The following is a 19,133-nucleotide window of genomic DNA, read 5'->3' as shown; positions in this document are numbered from 1 at the left end:
TTGGGAGGGGCTTCTAAATTTATTTCTTACAGTTCTGGAGGCTGGAGAGTCCAAGGTTAAGGTGCTGGCAGATACGGTGTCTGCTGAGAGCTCTCTCCCTGGTTCATCTTCTGGCTGTGTCCTCACATGGCAAGGGATAAGGGAGCTCTCGGGAGCATTAACCCCGTTCATGGGGTTCCACGTTCATGACCCAATCACCTCCCAAATGCCCTGCTCCCTAATACCGTCACCTTGGGGGATTAGGACCTCAACGTATGGATTTGCCCTAGAGACACATCCCCCGTCCACAGCAACCACATTTTGTTCATCCGCTCGTCCGTTCAAGGATATCTGGACCGTTTCCGCCTTCTGGCTGTCGTGAACCAGGCTGATCTGAACAAGCGTGTGCAAGTTGTGGTTTGAACACCTGTCTGGAGTGAGATTTGAAAACCATAAATCTGATTCCGTTTCTGCCCCGATTAACTCTTCCAAGGACTTCCCCTGGCTTTGAGGAAAGTATCCAAACTCCTTGCCAAGGCCTGCTGGATCTGGCTGCCTTCCACCCACCCCTGCCCCAGATCTCACGCCGGCCCCTTCCCTGCCACCCGACCCCAGCTCCAGTGGCACCTTCTCAGAGGGACCCGCCTGCTCCCAGACCCCACTTACTGCTCTATTTCATGTGACATGGGTTGGGCTATTCTCTTCCTCGCAATCAGTGTTACCCAACCTCTCTGTGCTCTTTTCCTGTTATTTCCCACCTGGCTCTGGGAATGAGAAGACGAGCCATCCAACTCGAGGCTGAAAGGAGGGGACCCAAGCTTGATTTGTACTGAGGGTGTGTCAAAGAATGGGAAAGAAGCTTCTACCCTGAAGGAGGGGGTTTTCAGGAGGAGCCACAGGAGGGGTGCTATCAAGCGGACGGCCCCTCCCCCCCCCCCAACCCCCGGTGTGGCTCCCAGGAATTCTGGTTTGGGGAAAACTGTCAAGAGAAGAAAGCAGGTTGGGGGGGAGGGGGTGGCATGGCTTCACCTGCAGGGGGAGTGTGGAGTCGAGCCCCAGGGACATTACAGCTGTGATCGTCAAAGATGATTGTGCTCGCAGAAGAGAGCCCAGGGGACGCCTCACCTTGTCGTATACTAGAGAACGCTACGTGAGCAGGTGTCTATACATATGAAGAATGTGGCAGGTGTTCTGATCGAAAGGAAGGCTTCGGGGCGCCTGGGGGGCTCAGTCGGTTGAGCATGCGACTTCGGCTCAGGTGATGATCTCACGGTTCATGAGTTCGAGCCCCGCGTCGGGCTCTGTGCTGACAGCTCAGAGCCTGGAGCCTGCTTGGGATTCTGTGTCTCCCTCTCTCTCTCTGTCCCTCCCCCACTCGTGCTCTGTCTCTCTCTCTCTCAAAAATAAAAATAAACATTACAAAAATTAAAAAAAAAAGAGAGAGCCAGGAAGACTTCCGATCCACATCAGAGAACTAAACCCACACTCACACACGAGGTGTGTGTACCCCACAAGGTGCACCCAGAAGCCAGCCTGCCTCTTTCCCTTGCTCTAAGGGGAACCCTGTTGCCCTCCCAGAAGAAGCGTGCAGGCCAATCTCCAGCTCTTCCGGCCTGATGCTCTCAGGCGTCGGGAAGTCCTTCGGGTCCAGCACCAAAACTCCATCACCCACCCCCTTTAGGGCCGCTTCCTTCCTCTTGCTCTTCCTTTCTCGGGCCAGGAAACACAGGCAAGGCTGGCGTGGACACATTTGATGCCTGCGTTGCCTTTCTAAATCACCTGCTGTCTCCCTCCCTATGCTGCCTGACTCGTCTGAGGCTGGAGAGAGCCTGGTCCGTGGCTCTGTTAGGTGTGTGTGCAGAAGGAAAGGTCAGGAAGGTCTTCTGCGATGGGCACGGCTGTACCCGGGCACCGGTACCTGCTAGGCACCATCCAAATGCCGTCCCTCAGAGCGAACCTTTTGGGGACGGGCAGGATGTTGTGCAGACAGCTGGCCACGTCTCTCTCCCTCTCTGGGCTGCTGTGTCCCCCCAGCCACAGGAGACAGCGTGTTCCACTGCCCGTCCCTCCTCCCCGCAGGCATGGGCTCTCAGAGGCAGAGCTGAAGGACGTCCTGTCCTTGGATGACGAGGTCCTGCAGGTGGTCTACCGGGACTGGACCCCGCCCAGCAAGGAGCTGCTGCGTTTTCCACCGCTGCTCTGGGTGAGGCTTCGCCGGGATCTGGGCCACTGCTTGGCCCGGCGGCCCGTGGACGGCTTCACGCTCCTGGCCATTGCCCACAGGTGGGTCCAGCGTGGCAGTAGCGCTCTCTGGGTGCCCGAGAGCGAGGACTCGTGCCTCGGGCTCCTCCTTGTTCCAGATCCTTCTTCTAACCCCGGTCCCAGCGAACCAGCGCAGCATTCAAGGGTTTCCACATCACCGACTCGGACACAACTAAGTTGTTTTTGAAACTGAGGATCGGGTCACATAACACAAAATTCACCATTTTCAAGGGTACAAATTCAGTAACATTTAGTGCATCCACAATGTTGGGTAACCAGCCTCTCTAAACAGTTCCAGAACAATTCCATCCGCCCCCCCAAAGGACACCTCGTTCCCATCAGCAGTCACTCCCTACTCCCCCAGCTCCTAGAACCTGCTAATCTGCTTTCTGTCTCCATGGATTTGCCTGATCTGGACATTTCATATACATGCTGTGGGATCAGACAGCATGTATACAGAAGGCGGGATGTCCCCTTAGCCTCTGAGCATGACTGGGGGTGGGGGGGACAGCAGATGAGGAATATGCCCCCCCAACCCCAACATTCCAGAGTGGGGGGGAAAAGAACACAATATTCAGGAGCATATGAGAACGGCCCTGAACTCCTAGCCTCTCCCGCCACCGGGCCTTTGCACATGCCATTCCCTTGCCCTGGAATACCGTCGTTTTCTGATACGGTTCACCACACAGACTCCTACTTAACCTCTGAGGCCCAGCCTTTTGTGTCTGGCTTCTTTCCTCAGCATAAAGGTTCGCAGGCTCATTCGTGTTGTAGTGTGAATCGGGGCTTCATTCCTTTTCACGGCTGAGAAATAACCCGTTGCATGGATGGACCACATTTTGTTTATCTGTGTGTCCATTGATGGACACTTGGGTTGTTTCTTGGGACTGTGATCAGTGCTGCCGTGAACATGTGTGCACAAGTGTTTGTTTGAATACCTGCTTTTGCTTCGTTTTTTTGTTTTTTTTTTAATTTTTTTTTAACGTTTATTTATTTTTGAGACAGAGAGAGACAGAGCATGAACGGGGGAGGGTCAGAGAGAGGGAGACACGGAATCTGAAACAGGCTCCAGGCTCTGAGCGGTCAGCACAGAGCCCGATGCGGGGCTCGAACTCACGGAGTGTGAGATCGTGACCTGAGCCGAAGTCGGCCGCTTAACCGACTGAGCCACCCAGGCACCCCGCTTCGTTTTGTTTTTAAGTAGGCTCCACACCAGGCGTGGGGCCCAGCTCAGGGCTTGAACTCGTGACCCTGAGATCAAGACCTGAGCTGAGATCAAGAGCCCGACACCTAACTGACTGAGCCACGCGGGCGCCCCTGAACACCTACTTTTTAATTCTCTTGGTCTATACCTGGGAGTGGAGTTGCTGGGTCAGACAGTACCTTGTTTTATGTTTAACTTATTGAGAAACCCAAATGTTCCTTTTCCAAGTAACTTTATTAAAGGGGAAAGAAGAAAGATGGGCCAATTTATAGATAGATGTTAGGTAACCAATAGGACGGGTGGTCAGCAGAGGCAGTGAGCATCCAGCAGGGGCTCAGGAGGGACCCGCAATTGGGAACAGCCTCCTGGAAGGCAGGTGGCCCCCCTCTGAGCTCACCAATCGCCCAGGCCCAAGAGCCCGTGTCCCCTCTCTGCAGGCAGCTGGCCGAGGTGGTCCAAGAACGCTACCTGTCCGGGGTCGAGAGAGCCAAGAGGCACGGGGTCTTGGCTGACTTCTTCTCAGGGGCCTGGAGCCAGGGCACCAAGAAGCTCGTCACCCTGCCACTCGTGGGGAAGCCCCTGAACCTGGACCGCATGGTGAGGTGTCTGCCTGGGGTCCCTGCTCTCTACCTGCAGTCTCCGCCCTGCTGTGCAGGCAAGGTCAAGGCTGCCTGGCGAGGACCACCCGCTCCTTCCTTCCTTCTTGTCCACCCAGAATGCCATCCTGACCTTCTTCCTTTCCCTCCCCCACAGAAGGCGGGATGTCCCCTCAGCCTCTGAGCATGACCAGGGGGGACAGCAGATGAGGAATATGCCCCCCATTCCATGCCCCAACATTCCAGAGCGGGGGGGGGGGGGGGAAGAATCACAATATTCAAGAGCATATGAGAAAGGCCCTGAACTCCTGGCATCTCCCGCCTCTGGGCCTTTGCACATGCCATTCCCTTGCCCTGGAACACCGTCGTTTTCTGATATGGTTCACCACACAGACCTACTTAACCTCTGAGGCCCAGCTCCGATGTCCCTTGGATTCCCTGAGCCCCGCGTTCCTCCCTCTGCCCTGGCCCTGCCTGTGGTGGGTGTGGGACATCTCTGTCTGGAATTGTGTCCCCGTCCCCTCCAGTGTCACCTGTGCGTGGCTTGGCCCACGTCTGTGGAGCGAACGAATGAGCTTGGGTCGTAGCGGCCTGGTTGTCAGCCCCCTCCTCCTCTGCAGGTGGCCCCTCAGCCCCTGTGGTTCTCAGACACGGTCGCAAATGTGCGGAAGCTGAAGGAGATGCCTCATCACCTGGTCCACTCAGGCCGCCTTGAAACGCTGAAGCAGGAGGTTCTGGGTGAGGGTCGCACCCGTTTCGGAGGGGACTCAGTGGGTCCCAACCTTCTGCTGTGCTCCCGCATACGTCAGAATCCTCGACTCCGCTTAAGACAGTGGTTCTCACCAGGGGTCATTCTGTGCCCCACCACCACCAGCAGGGGACACGTGGCAATGTCCGCGGACGTTTTGGTTGTCACAGCTCAGGGAAGGGAGTGCTACTGGCATTGAGTCCCAGCTGATAGGGCAGACGTGAGAAATGTGGTCTTAGAATGAGACCCTGTCTCTCTGTCTGTCTATCATATCATATGACAGATATGATATGATAATCTTTGTATTTAGCCGCCTATCATCCCTCTGCCCACCCACCTTCCTATTCGTCTCTCTATCTATCCTTCTGTTCATCCCCGTGAGTCTCAACCAGGGGTGATTCTGCACCCAGGAGACTTTTGGCAACGTTCGTGTTTTTGATGATCACCCCCGGGGAGGTGCTATGGCATCCGGTGGGTGGAGGCCAGGGGTGCTGGTCAGCCCCGCACAGTGCACGGCCCCACCGCAGAGAATGACGCGGCCCCAAACCTCAGCAGTGTCGAGGCCGTGAACCCCCAGAGAAATGGAGAGGTGAGAACCAGCCTCCAAGTATGAACTAGAAGGAAACATGTGCCCCTACAATACCCCCTCCTCCCTCCCTGCCCACAGGCAGCATGAACTGGATTTCCTGCCGCGGCATCTCTGGAGGCATCGAGAGCCTGTTGGACGACTTTGACCTGTATGCCCCTTACCTGGACTGTCCGGAGGTCGGCCTGGTCCGGGAAGCCCTCCAGCTGTGCCGCCCGGCCCTGGAGCTCCGAGGCATGGGTGAGTTGGCCTGGCGGGGGGGCTTCACTCTGCCCTGACTTCTGGAAGATCATTCTCCTCACCAAGACCCCAGCTGGATTTTCATTAGCCGGCACACCTTTCCTGTCTACGCCTGTGGGGTTTCTAGAATTTAGAATGGAAGCTGGAAGAGCTTTGGAGTGAAGCGTTTTCTAGGAAAAGGGCCAGATAGGAAAAATGTCAGGCAAAAATCGAGGAAATTATGTCAATATTAATATAATAAGAGAGAAAACACGTTCCCCCAACTTTTTTTATTGATAACATTTGAAACAGAATGATAGTAGTTGAACGTGACTTTTTGTAACTCAAGTCTACTCAAGAGAAAGAAGGAGTGGGGTGCCTGGGTGGCTCAGTCGGTGAAGCGTCCGACTTCGGCTCAGGTCATGATCTCACGGTTCGTGGGTTCGAGCCCCACATCGGGCTTGCTGCTGACAGTCAGAAGCTGGAGACGGCCTCGGATTCTGTGTCTCCCTCTCTCTCTGCTCCTCCCCTGCTCACTCTCTCTCTCTCTCTCTCTCTCAAAAATAAACATTAAAAATTAAAAAAAAAAAAGAGAAAGAAGGGGGCAATTTTTGTCCTAGGGGATGACATTTTGCCTAACCGGGGTTCAAAGTCGGTGTTTTAAGCGCACGGCTCAGTGACATCAGGCACTTTCCCACAGGTGGGCAGCCGCCACCACTATACATCTCCAGAACGAGTTCATCTTGCAAAACTGAACCTGTGTCCCCATCAAACACAAACTCCTCATTCCCTTCCCCCAGCCCCGGGCACCCACCATCTACTCTCTGTGAATCTGGCTACCGTAGGGACCTCATCCAAGTGGCCTCAGACAGTCTTGGCCCTTCCATGTCTGGCTTCTTTCACTCGGTGTGATTTCCTCAGCGTTTGTCCATGTTGTAGCAGGCATCAGAATCTCCATCTTTAAAAGGCAGGAAAGCATTGCGTTGGGCCGATGGACCTCATTTCGTTTCTCCATTCCTCCACTGATGGACACTTGGGTCGTTTCTCCTTATTGCCCGTTGTGACGAGTGCTGCTGGGAACACAGGTATACAACTATCTTTTCAAGACCCTGCTTAAAAAAACCCTCTGGAGTAGACACCCAGAAGTACAATTGTCGGATCAGATCGTAATTCGATGTTCATTTTTTCGAGAAACCACCATACGGCAGCTGCACCGTTTTACGTTCCCTCCAGCAAGCAGCGCACGGGGGCTCCGATTTCTCTCTGTCCTCACCAGCCCTTGTCATTTCTGGTTTTTAAAACACTGATAGTCATCCTGATGAGCGTGAGGTGGCCTGGGTGGTTGTTATCGTACAATCCCCACCTGGTTTTGATGTGAGGGTTTTATAAGGAGTTTTATGAAGGTGCTTAAGTCCCTATATCCCTCTGTGGCTCCCTTGGAGCTTAACCAAATGCCCCTCCTGGGAGAAGCCTGTCCAGCCCCCACTGAGCCTGGACACCCTCTAGCCCCTGCATTCTTCACCACTACACCCTTTTTCCATCTGTCTCAGCGCTTTTTTTTTTTTTTAATTTTTATTAGGGAGAGAGAGAGAGAGAGACACGCATGCACAAGGTGGGGAGGGGCAGAAAGAGAAAGAGAACCCCTAGCAGGCTCTATGCCCAGCACGGAGCCCGACATGGGGTTCAATACATGACTCTGGGGTCATGATCTGAGCCGAAATCAAGCCGTATGCTCAACCCACTGAGCCACCCAGGCACCCCTGCCTTGGCTCGTAATTATTATTTCTGTTGGTTTTCTTTTGTATCACCCGTGTGCCAAATTGCCAGCCCTACCACATAGACCAGTCCTGGCCAAGAACACGGATTTTGAGCCCCACTGTGTTAATTCAAATCTGGGCCTTGCCACTTACTGGCAGTGTGACCTTGCAAGTCCCTGACGCTCCCCACCCCACCCCACCTTGCTGTCCTCAGTCTTTCCATCTGCAAAATGGGGATGCTGGTCGACCCTCCTACCTACGGCTGTCCCCATGGGGCCATCCAAGGGGCCCGTTACTGTCATGACAACACCAACCTTGTTGATGTGAATGGCCTTGGATGAGCCATTTCTGCACAGAGCCTCAGTTTCCATCATCTGCAAAATGTGGGATTGGACTAAAGCATGTCTAAGATGCCACCCAAGTGGAAGAGGCCGGTGCCCACCATCATCTTATGCCTTTCTTGTGCATTTTTGCTCACCAGTTGTAAACCTCACAGGGAGTGAGTTGCCAGGAAAAACAGCCTTGGGAACAACTGCCCAGTTTGAGGGAAGATTTAAAAGCCCAAATCACAGCATGTTCTTTGCAGGAATCCTTGATTAACAACCTGTGGCCGGCCCGGCACCAGCGGGTGTAGGAATGAATGTCACCACCAGAGGGCGCAGCCGGCCAACCTTGAGCTCCAGCACATTCCAGGACTTGGAGCCTCCTCCAAAGCCCGCCAGCATTCCCAATTTCTCCTATTGCCTTAGGCTCCAGGATGATTGGGTGTGATGGCGTTTCTGACTCTATTTTTATTTTAAAAGCTGACATTTTGTTCATCATGGGTTTGGGGAGGGCATTAATTTTGATTTTTTAAAACTATTGCATGGAAATAGTATTTATCTTGATGGTTGTGTTTCTTGGTGCCACCTTACATCTTGCACCCATGGTGAGTGGGGCACTTGACCCTGGTCCTGACCTTGCCTCATTCCACCTGCCAGCAAACCAAGGCACAAAGCTTTGTCACCATTGCCCCAAACCCCACAGTTGGGACAAGCCGACAGCAGAGACAATGAACTGCTTGCCTTCAGCGTCCCTGGTCTTCACTCAAGGTTGGAATAAAACTTTTTGGGTCAGATTCCCACCTCCTACTGGCTGTGTGACCTTGTACAAGTTGCTTAACCTCTCTGAGCCTCAATTTCCCCCTTTATGAACTTGGGATAATAATGATGGTATGTCTGTTGGGATAGGCAGAAAGCACTGCCCTCTCCACAGATATATTCGCTTCCTAATCCTTGGAACCTGTGACTCTTGTCTTATGCGGCAAACGATGTGACTAAATTAAGGAATTTGAGATGGAGAGTTTATCCTGGATTATCCAGAAGGGCTCGAAAGGCAATCCCAAATGTCCTTATCAAACGGAAGCAGCCTTGATGGGCCTGTCTGGATTCAGCTTCGTGGTGGCTGTGGGCCCTTTAGCCTTGCTCTACATTTCACTGCTCAAGCTTGCTGCCTAAAAGCGGCCTCTACAACTTATCGGGTGTCTGTGATGTTCTAGGTGCTAAGAACAGAGCAATGAACGAGACAGACCTCATTCCTGTTTCAGGAAACTCAAGCTCTAGGGTAGTGAGGAGAGGCGGGGCCACGAAGAAAGGTTAATTGTAGCTGTGATGAGCTGGGGGGTGGGGCAGGTGGATTAGTGGGTTGGGCTGGAAACGGCTTTTTAAAGAAGTGGCCCTTTAGCTAAAATTAGGAGGTGATTAGCATGAGAAAGGGGGAAGGCCAGTCCAGGCCAAAGGCCCCCCGGAGGCTAAGAACCACCTGGGGCCCTGGAAGTAGGGGTGAGTGTTTGGGGAGAGAGACAGAGGCAGAAGATGGCCCTTCCCCTTAACGTGAGTCCCCTTTGTTGCAGAGAGGAGCATCCTATATACAGAACTCCTGGCCAGACTCCATTTCTTCACGACCTCACATCCGGCGCTGGTGGGACAGCTGTGCCAAGAGGCCCAGAACTGGTTCCGGATGTGCCCACATCCTGTGCTGGTACCCCTCACGGGATTCCTCCAGCCCCCAGGAGGACCCCTCCGGGCAACCCTCACCGGCTGTCACAAGGGTCAGTCTCTGCGACTCTGCAAAAATCCTGCCAGGCCCCCTCATGCCTGAGGGCAGCGGACGGCAGGTGTTTCTGGCTGCTCCCTGGGGCTCTCCTCTGTCAGTATAGGGAGGCCCCCGGGGTGCCATCAGGGCAAGCCCTTGCTGTCTCATGCTGACTCCACTCTCTCTGCCTCCCAGGAACTGTAGATTACTAGTGTAAATACCACTAATGAGCCCAGAGCAAGGAGGTGCTGGCTGCCTCTAAGAATCGAGTGCCCATCTTACAGATAGTTTCTGGGATTTACTGGCTCGTGCTGGTAAGTCCAAAAGCTAGGGATTGTGTCCGACTGGTCCCTGAGAGGCTGGTGGAACTCATGGATTCTCCTGGGACACCAAAATGTCAGAGAAACTAGAGGACTTAGTTCTCTCTATTCATGTGTTATCCCTTGCTTCCCTCCTTCTTTCTGTCTGTCCATCCATCCATCCATCCACACTTCCTTCCTTCCTTCCTTCCTTCCTTCCTTCCTTCCTTCCTTCCTTCCTTCCTTCCTTCCTTCCCCTCCTTCCTTCCTTTCTTCCTTCCCTCCACCTGCCAGTCCATTAGCTATCTTTCAGCCCTCTGTCCACACCACTCATCTTTCCATGTCGCTCTGAACATCTTCCATTCACTCACTTACCCCACCACCCATCTGTGCACCCAGCCATTCATCAACCCGCCCACCCATCTATTGGTTGATTCATCTATCTACTCATCTAACATCCACCCATCCACTCACCCACGTATCCAGCCAGCCATCTGGCTATCCGCTCATGCCCCAGTCTACCTCCATTCCTCCACCCCTTTATCTGCCCACCCATAACTTCTTGCATTATTGAAAGGCCAGCAAATACAATTAAGTTGTGGCTCGAATGTCAGTTATTGCAAGTCGGGCCATTTCTGTGCCACATGGCCCTGTAGGGAGAGCTACACTCCCAAGGCATAGTGCTTCCAAAACAGAAGTTCTAAGAGACGAAGTACCATACATGGAGGAACTGATTTAGGGACAGCTGCTAGAATGCTGTGTTCAGAAGGGAATCTGATTTAATGGAGAAGACTATCTTTATTAGGTTACAAGTTCAAATGGCTGTAACAAGGGACAAAATAGCAGTGGCTTAAATAAAAAAGCAGTTCATTTCCTCCCACTCCCACACAACAGTCCAGGCATAAGTAGAGGTAACACTGTGTCTCCAAGGTGTCAGATGTTAGAAATAAGCCCACTGCCCAATCAAAGGAGGGACACGGACTCAGAGCACAGGGAAGCTAGGGTTTAAGCAACCAAGAGCAGGTGTCTGATGGACAGGCACAGTTGGGGCAGTTACAGCAGGCAATTTATCTCCTAGCGTGCAAGTCCCTCCCCTGGTTCCTCATTGGCTGAGCACTACAGAGGCAAGTCCCTCCCCGGGTTCCTCACTGGCTGAGCACTACAGAGGCAAGTCTCTCCCCTGGTTCCTCATTGGCTGAGTACAACAGAGGCAAGTCCCTCCCCGGGTTCCTCACTGGCTGAGCACTACAGAGGCAAGTCCCTCCCCTCGTTCCTCACTGGCTGAGCACTACAGAGGCAAGTCCCTCCCCTCATTGGCTGAGCACTACAGAGGCAAGTCCCTCCCCTGGTTCCTCATTGGCTGAGCACTACAGAGGCAAGTCCCTCCCCTCGTTCCTCACTGGCTGAGCACTACAGAGGCAAGTCCCTCCCCTCGTTCCTCACTGGCTGAGCACTACAGAGGCAAGTCCCTCCCCTCGTTGGCTGAGTACTACAGAGGCAAGTCCCTCCCCTGGTTCCTCATTGGCTGAGTACTGCAGAGGTTGCAGCCTTACTGGTAGTCGCCTATGTCCACGTAAGGCAAAAAGTCTGATTGGAACGCATGTACATTCCCAGAGGTGACACAGAGACTTCAGTCCTTTGGCGCGTGCTCATTGCAAAGCCCGCGAAAAATAAGCCCGCGAAACTCAGAGGGGACGAGGAACCTGGAAGTGAAGTGTCTAAGGGTTTGGGACTCCATTGTGGGGGAGGGGGTTCGGACATATTTCCAATAGGTTGTAAAACTACTGTCAATTAGACAGCACAGCTTTTATTTGGTATTTCTGAAAATGAATCATCTCCCTTACTTCTCGCATCAGGGACCTAGACTCAGTCTTGTTGCTCTGCCATTTTCAATGTCAAACTAACATTTGACGGCTTAACAGTGGCCGTTCCAGCCCCGACCAATAGGATGGCCTTTCGGCCAGTAGGAAGTGGGAAGGGGAGGTGGATGGCAGACCCCTTCCCTTTGAGGGAGTGGTCTAGAAGCAGAATTTATCGCGTCTGTGAGAAGTGCCTCCTCGGTAAGATCTTGGCCATCTTCTGCTGCAAGGGAGCTTGGGAAATATGGCCTTTGTCTGGGTGAATGTGCACTCAGCTAACACCTGTGGGCTGTGGGCTTTGTTACAAAAAGAAGTCTGACCGGATGGCTATGGGGGACAAATCACAGTGCAGTGACTGATTAGGAAGTGGCAGTCACAGAGAAGTTTTTGTTTTTGCTCCCGGGTAGGGAGACGTTTTGTGTTCCAGACCCACTGTGCCTCTGTAGGAGCCCTAGTTATGTCAAAGCTCGGAAAGTTTCTACGCACTCTGGGCTTCAGTTTTTTCATTTGCTAAATGAGAAGTTTGAGCTCACGTTTCCAGGGTCACACAGTGAATGACCAGAGAAAGAAAGAAAAGGAAAGGAGAGAAAAGGAAAGAAAAACAAATCCCATGTCCGTACTCCCTGTCCCAGTGAGGTGGGAACAAAATCCAGTCCTCTCAGACTTGGACTGGCTCTGATTTCAACTTTCCCCTATTTTATATATGGGAAACTGAGGCACTGAGCGGGGAAAGGAATCGCCCCTGCGTGAGAACCGCTGAGCTTGGGAGACACTTAGGACCTAGCGTCGTCCCTAAGAGCAACATGAACATTGCAGTCGAGATCTGAATCTGGCGTCTGACAGTGCTGGAACTTTCTAGGTGTGTGGCTCTGGACAAGGGGCTGAATCTGTGCCTCAGTTTCCCTATCTGTGAAGCGCGGGCCCATTAGAGGGCTCCATGGCTGAGGGCTCAGACACGGGAGCTGACGTGGTCGCTTGCTGTTGTCTCTGTGTGGCTGCAGGCATCACCGCCATGGCGTGGAGCGTGGAAGAGAGGCTGCTGGTTGTCGGCACCCAGGATGGCACCGTGGCTGTGTGGGACACGGAAGAACATCAGGTGATCCATATGCACATGGGACACACAGGTGAGGCCTGGAAAGTGGGCTTTGTCAACTTCGTCATCAAGATAGATAAGGTTTCGGGGCGCCTGTGTGGCTCAGTTGGTTTGAACATCCAACTTCGGCTCAGGTCACGATCTCGCGGTTTGTGGGTTCGAGCCCCGCCTCGGGCTCTGTGCTGATGGCTCAGAGCCTGGAGCCTGCTTCGGATTCTGTGTCTCCCTCTCTCTCAGCCCCTCCCCTGCTCACGCTCTGTCTCTCTTTCTCTCAAAAATAAATAAGGATAAAACAAAAATTTTTAAAGATAAATAAGATTTCAATGGAATATTTTTAAAAATCAAAATTAATGCAAAAAAAAATCCACCATGAATAAATATCAAGCTGTCTTAAAGACAGGATTGGCAAGAGCACTGTGCCAAGCCATATGGGAGCCAAGGGCAAAACGGAAGCTCGGTAATTTGGCACCTCCTTAAATTTGGCACCCAAAATGAGTGCCTCGCTCACCTTACCTTAACACTGGCCCGAGTCAGACTCAGGCATTTGGGAAGGCAAAATATAGTTATGCATGGTAATCAGGGCAACAGGATGTCTGAGCAGCAGTCCAAGTGACCGACTTAGGACAGTTAGGTAAAGCATTTCTCCCAGCTGGGGATGCTTCGGCCAAGACAAAAAGGGCGTGAAGAAAGAAGCGTGCAAAGGGCAGGGACAGGGGAGGGAGGCTGGTGTGTTTACAGAACAGCAAGGTCGGCAGGAGGCTGGAGCTTGAGACATTATAGCAAATCAAAGAAGCCAGTCACAAAAGCCCACAGTCAGTATGATTTGTTTATACAAAATGTCCAGAACAGGCAGATCTAGAGAGACACAAAACAGATTAGTTGTTGCTGGTTGGGGAGGGAGGAATGGGAAGTGATTGCTCATGAGGACGGGGGTTCCTTTTGGGGGTGATGGAAATGTTCCGGAATCAGATAGGGGTGACGGTTGCACAGCATTGCGAATGTGTTAGATGCCAATGAATTACTCGCCTCCAAATGGTTTAAACGACAAGGAGAGAAAGGGGGAGGGAATGCCAACTTTTTGAGGTTTTGAAAACACTCTGAATGTAGACTGTGGTGATGGTGTCACAGCTCTGTGACCACACAAAGACCAACGAATTGTACCGTCATACATGGGATGGGGGAATTTCATGCTCGTGAATTATATCTCAATAAAGATGTTAAAATTATTTTATCATTATGGAGCTTCTGGGTGGCTCAGTCTGTTGAGCAACCGACTCTTGATTTGGACTCAGGTCATGATCCGAGGGTCGGGGGATCGAGCCCTGAGTCAGGCTCTGCATTGAGCATGGAGCCTGCTTAAGATTCTTTTTCTCTCTCTGCCCTTCCTTCACTTGCACACTCACTCTCTCCCTCTCTCTCTCTCTCTCTCTCATATAAAAGATATATGTCACTGCAATTTAAGTATGTACAGTTTTATAATTTTTTCTCAACATTTTGCCATAACCAATCTTTTATTTCCATTGAATCTTTTTTTTTTAAAAACAACTTTATTGAGGTGTAATTGACATACCATTTCACCTGTTTTAAGTGTAATGCAACAATTTTTAGATTTACTGAGTTGTACAACCATCACCCTAATGCTAGAACTTTCCATCACCCCAAGGAGTCCTCTCTGCATGGCTCGCCCTCTGTGGAGTACATCTCCACTCTCACGCCCAGCCCCATGGCAACCACCCATGTGCTTCCTGGATCTATCAACTTTCTGGTGCTGGACATTCGATGTAGAAGGAACAGTATCCATATCAGTCGGAGGGCATTTACATTGTTTCCAACTTGAGGCTGTTAGGAATCTTGCTGTTGTGATCCATCCATTGTCACATTTATCATGTTTAAATGCAGCAAAATATTTCATTCTTCTCAACAGATTGTGTTCCAGAATGTATTAAATGATTTTTAAAAATTTTTTTATTTTAACTTGTTTTATTTTTTATTATTATCTTATTATTTTTTTAATGTTCATTTATTTTTGACAGAGAGAGAGGGCATGAGCGGGGGAGGGGAAGAGAGCGAGGAAGACACAGAATCTGAAACAGGCTTCAGGCTCTGAGCTGTCAGCACAGAGCCTGACGCGGGGCTTGAACTCACGGACCCCGAGATCATGACCTGAGCCGAAGTCAGATTCTCAACCAACTGAGCCACCCAGGCGCCCCTTTTTTTTATAAATTGACATCCAAATTAGTTAGCATATAGTGCAACAATGATTTCAGGAGTAGATTCCTTAGTGCCCCTTACCCATTTAGCCCATCCCCCCTCCCACAACCCCTCCTGTAACCCTCAGTTTGTTCTCCATATTTATGAGTCTCTTCTGTTTTGTCCCCCTCCCTGTTTTTATATTATTTTTGTTTCCCTTCCCTTATGTTCATCCGTTTTGTCTCTTAAAGTCCTCACATGAGTGAAATCATATGATTTTTGTCTTTCTCTGACTAATTTCACTTAGCATAATACCCTCCAGTTCCGTCCACGTAGTTGCAAATGGCAAGATTTCATTCTTTTTCCTTGTCGAGTAATATTCCATTGTATATATATATACCACATCTTCTTTATCCATTCATCCATCGATGGACATTTGGGCTCTTTCCATACTTTGGCTACTGTTGATGGTGCTGCTCTAAACATGGGGGTGCATGTGTCCCTTCGAAACAGCACACCTGTATCCCGTGGATAAATGCCTAGTAGTGCAATTGCTGGGTCGTAAAGTAGTTCTATTTTTAATTTTTTGAGAAACCTCCATACTGTTTTCCAGAGTGGCTGCACCAGCTTGCATTCCCATTAAATGATTTTTTTTTTAAATTTATTTTATTTCGGGGCACCTGGGTGGCTCAGTCAGTTAAGCGTCCGACTTTGGCTTAGGTCATGATCTCACAGCTTGTACGTTCAAGACCCCTGCGTCAGGCTCTGTGCTGACAGCTCAGCCTGGAGCCTGCTGAGGATTCTGTCTCTCTCTCTCTCTCTGCCCCTCCCCTGCTCACTGTCTCTCTTTCTCTCTCAACATAAAAATTAAAACATTAAAAAGTTTTTTAAATTTATTTTTATTTCATTTATTTTTTTACATTTTTGTTATTCAGGCTATTTCTAGTGTTCTGCTATTGTGGATTCTACTGTGATGAATCTCTTTTTATTCTCATCAACATTTTTTTCCTTCTGTTGAATATTTCCAGTGAGTAGGAGTCTTAAACTGGAGGATGTGAGCATTTCTATGGGTTTTGAGAAGTGTATATGTAGCAGAATAAACTGCCCCCCCCTCGACCCCAAAGCTGCCAGCATCAGACATCCTCAACATATTCTTTTTTTTTTTTTTTTCCCAAGAGCTGGGAATGACGTGGGTACTGATAGAGTATCTGTCAGATTCCATTCATTTTATTATCATCAGGATGGCTAGTTTCACATAGGTCTATCCGATATTTGTATTTTTGTGTGCGTGGGCCATCTGTCCAGGACCTGAACCCATTTACCCATGGACCTTGATTCATTTTTTAAAAAGTCATCAGCGGGGCACCTGGGTAGCTCAGTCGGTTAAGTGTCCGACTTCAGCTCAGGTCATGATCTCACGGTTCGTGAGTTCGAGCCGCACGTGGGGCTCTGTGCCAACAGTTCAGAGCCTGGAGCCTGTTTCCGATTCTGTGTCTCCCTCTCTCTCTGCCCCTCCCCCACTCATACTCTGACTCTCTTTCTCTCTCAAAATAAGTAAACACACACACAAAAAATTTTCTTAAGTCATCAAAGTCTTATTATTTGTAATTAGGAAAACTCGGCAATCAGTTTACTGACAAAAGGAAAAGCGTTACAAGCATGTGTAATGAGAGTGAAAATTTCCCATCACATGCCAGCAAGCTGGACGTGGTTTGCCCTGGTGTTTGCAAGAGACCTGATTGTGAAGTTCTCAGGAATGTGGTGAGGCAGTGATCACAGGCATTATCAAATATGAAATTTTAGAAGCTTGCAGTTAAGTCGATTCCATTAAAACAAGGTAATACATATCCAAAGCTCATCACTTTCTTTTTTGTGTGTTTATTTATTTTGAGAGAGAGAGCGAACGTGAACAAGCTCCAGCAGGGGAGGGGCAGAGAGAGAGGTGGAGAGAGAGAATCCCAAGAAGAGAGAATCCCGAGCTGAGAGTGCAGAGCCCAACCTGGGGCTTGAATTCAAGAGCGGCGAGATCATGACCTGAGCGGAAACCATGAATCAGACGCTTAACTTTAACCGACTGAGCCACCCAGACGCCCCAAAACTTATTACTTTCAAAGTATTATACTGCACTTTACTACCCGTGTGCTTGGCTACCATACCCGCAAGGCGGAAATGGGCTGCTACCGAACTCTCTTCACAACCTTATATTCAATGAGGAGTCATGTTAGTGGCTTGAAATCAACCATGGGCGGGAATAGTTACACCAAGGAAATTGACAAAATGCCACAAGTCAGGGCTTCCCCCAACCCCTCTGGAGAGTCTGTTGTTCATCATTTATCAGCATATTGTTGTTCTAGTCCCTTCCCCCAGCAGGTGTTCGGATATACACAAATATATACAGTTTTATATAAGAGATAAAACTCCCTTTAGTCTCTCCCACCCTTCAGTCTCCGTGGAACTGATTGGTAGTCAGAGTTTATTAAATGCCAGAACTAATTTTTTTCTAGGCTTATGCAGATGTAGCTCTGTATAAGTTCATGTACTTTGAGTTTTTGTCAAAAGCAGATGGTACTATTTTATACACTGGGCTGTAACTTGCTTTTGTCACAATATATTGTAGAATATATCACGTAGAGGTTGAGAGCTTGAGTTCTGGGCTGGAGTCCTGGCTCCACGACTTATTGATCATGTGGTTTGGATAAGTTACTGTACTCAGCTGTGCCTCAGTTTCCATATCTATGCAATGGGATAATAATAGTACCTCGCACAATTTTTATGAGATTAAAGGAGTTTAATGCATGGAAACTACTAACCACTATGCTTGGCACATAGAAAGCCCTCAGTAAGTATTGGCTATTGTAATAATTTATTATAGTTAGGTGTATATATACATCTATCTTATTATTTTTAATGGCTTTGTAATATTCTTTATACAGATACACCATATTCTTTAACAACTCCCTTTTCATAAACAGGTTGTTTGCAATTTTCTTTTTATAAGACAATGCTGCAATTAACGTCTGACATCTTCACACACTTATGCTATTATTTCTATAGGACACATTCTTTTTTTTTTAATTTTTTAATGTTTATTTATTTTTGAGAGAGAGAGAGAGAGAGAGAGAGAGAAAGACAGAGCACGAGCAGGGGAGGGGCAGAGAGAGAGGGAGACACAGAATCTGAAGCGGGCTCCAGTCTCCAAGCTGTCAGCACAGAACCCGACAGGGTCTCAAACTCATGAGCCGAGAGATCATGACCCGAGCCGAAATCAGATGCTCAACCGACTGAGCCACCCAGGCGCCCCTCTGTAAGACACATTCTTAAAAGTGGGATTTCTGAGTCAAATTCTATGCACATTTTTCCTTTTTCCCTTTTTTTCTGAGCATTTTATTTTGAAATAATTCTAGACTCATAAGAAGTTGCTAAAATAGTGCAGAAAAGTCTCACATACCCTTTATCCACCATAGAAATGCTCACATCCTCCAGTTCAAGACTCTTACTCATGGGAAATATTCAACAGAAGGTTGATGAGAGACTTTGCTGTATTCCTGGATCAGTTCTAGTAGTTTTTTGGTGGAATCTTTTGGGTTTTCCATATAGAGTAGCATGTCATCTGCAAAGAGTGAATGTTTGACCTCCTTCTGGCCGATTTGGATGCCTTTTATTTCTTTGTGTTGTCTGATTGCTGAGGCTAAGACTTCCAATACTATGTTGGATAGCAGTGGTGAGAGTGGACATCCCCGTCATGTTCCTGACCTTAGGGGGAAAGCTCTCAGTTTTTCCCCATTGAGGATGATATTAGCAGTGGGTCTTTCATATACGGCTTTTATGATCTTGAGATATGATCCTTCTATTCCTACTTTCTTGAGGGTTTTATCAAGAAAGGATGCTGTATTGCTTTCTCAAATGCTTTCTCTGCATCTATTGAGAGGATCATATGGTTCTTGTCCTTTCTTTTATTGATGTGATGAGTCACGTTAATTGTTTTGCGGATATTGAACCAGCCTTGCATCCCAGGTATAAATCCCACTTGGTCGTGGTGAATAATTCTTTTAATGTATTGTTGGATCCGGTTGGCTAGTATCTTGTTGAGGATTTTTACATCCATGTTCATCAGGGAAATTGGTCTATAGTTTTCCTTTTTAGTGGGGTCTCTGTCTGGTTTTGGAATCAAGGTAGCGCTGGCTTCATAGGAAGAGTTTGGACGTTTTCCTTCCATTTCTATTTTTTGGAACAACTTCAAAAGATTAGGTGTTAACTCTTCTTTAAAT

General features: G+C 49.4%; 1 protein-coding gene across 7 annotated transcripts in view; it reads left to right on the top strand.

Annotated features, from left to right (window-relative positions):
* Positions 1 to 19,133, top strand: part of NWD1 (NACHT and WD repeat domain containing 1) — a 73,329-nt gene that overhangs the window by 26,965 nt on the left and 27,231 nt on the right. For all 7 annotated transcript variants that reach the window (XM_086698723.1, XM_086698719.1, XM_025915852.2 and 4 more), the window contains 6 exons: positions 2,059 to 2,262; positions 3,883 to 4,042; positions 4,662 to 4,779; positions 5,457 to 5,615; positions 9,243 to 9,440; positions 12,584 to 12,706. In XM_086698723.1, the coding sequence (XP_086554849.1) occupies positions 2,059 to 2,262; positions 3,883 to 4,042; positions 4,662 to 4,779; positions 5,457 to 5,615; positions 9,243 to 9,440; positions 12,584 to 12,706 (962 nt within the window). The remainder of the gene's footprint in view (positions 1 to 2,058; positions 2,263 to 3,882; positions 4,043 to 4,661; positions 4,780 to 5,456; positions 5,616 to 9,242; positions 9,441 to 12,583; positions 12,707 to 19,133) is intronic.

The sequence above is a fragment of the Puma concolor genome, chromosome A2, assembly GCF_028749965.1.
Source record: "Puma concolor isolate L17-30 chromosome A2, mPumCon1.1.hap2, whole genome shotgun sequence".
NCBI classification, from domain to species: domain Eukaryota; kingdom Metazoa; phylum Chordata; class Mammalia; order Carnivora; family Felidae; genus Puma; species Puma concolor.
Note: the sequence above shows the minus strand (reverse complement) of the source record. Positions and strands in the feature narration are given on the sequence as shown.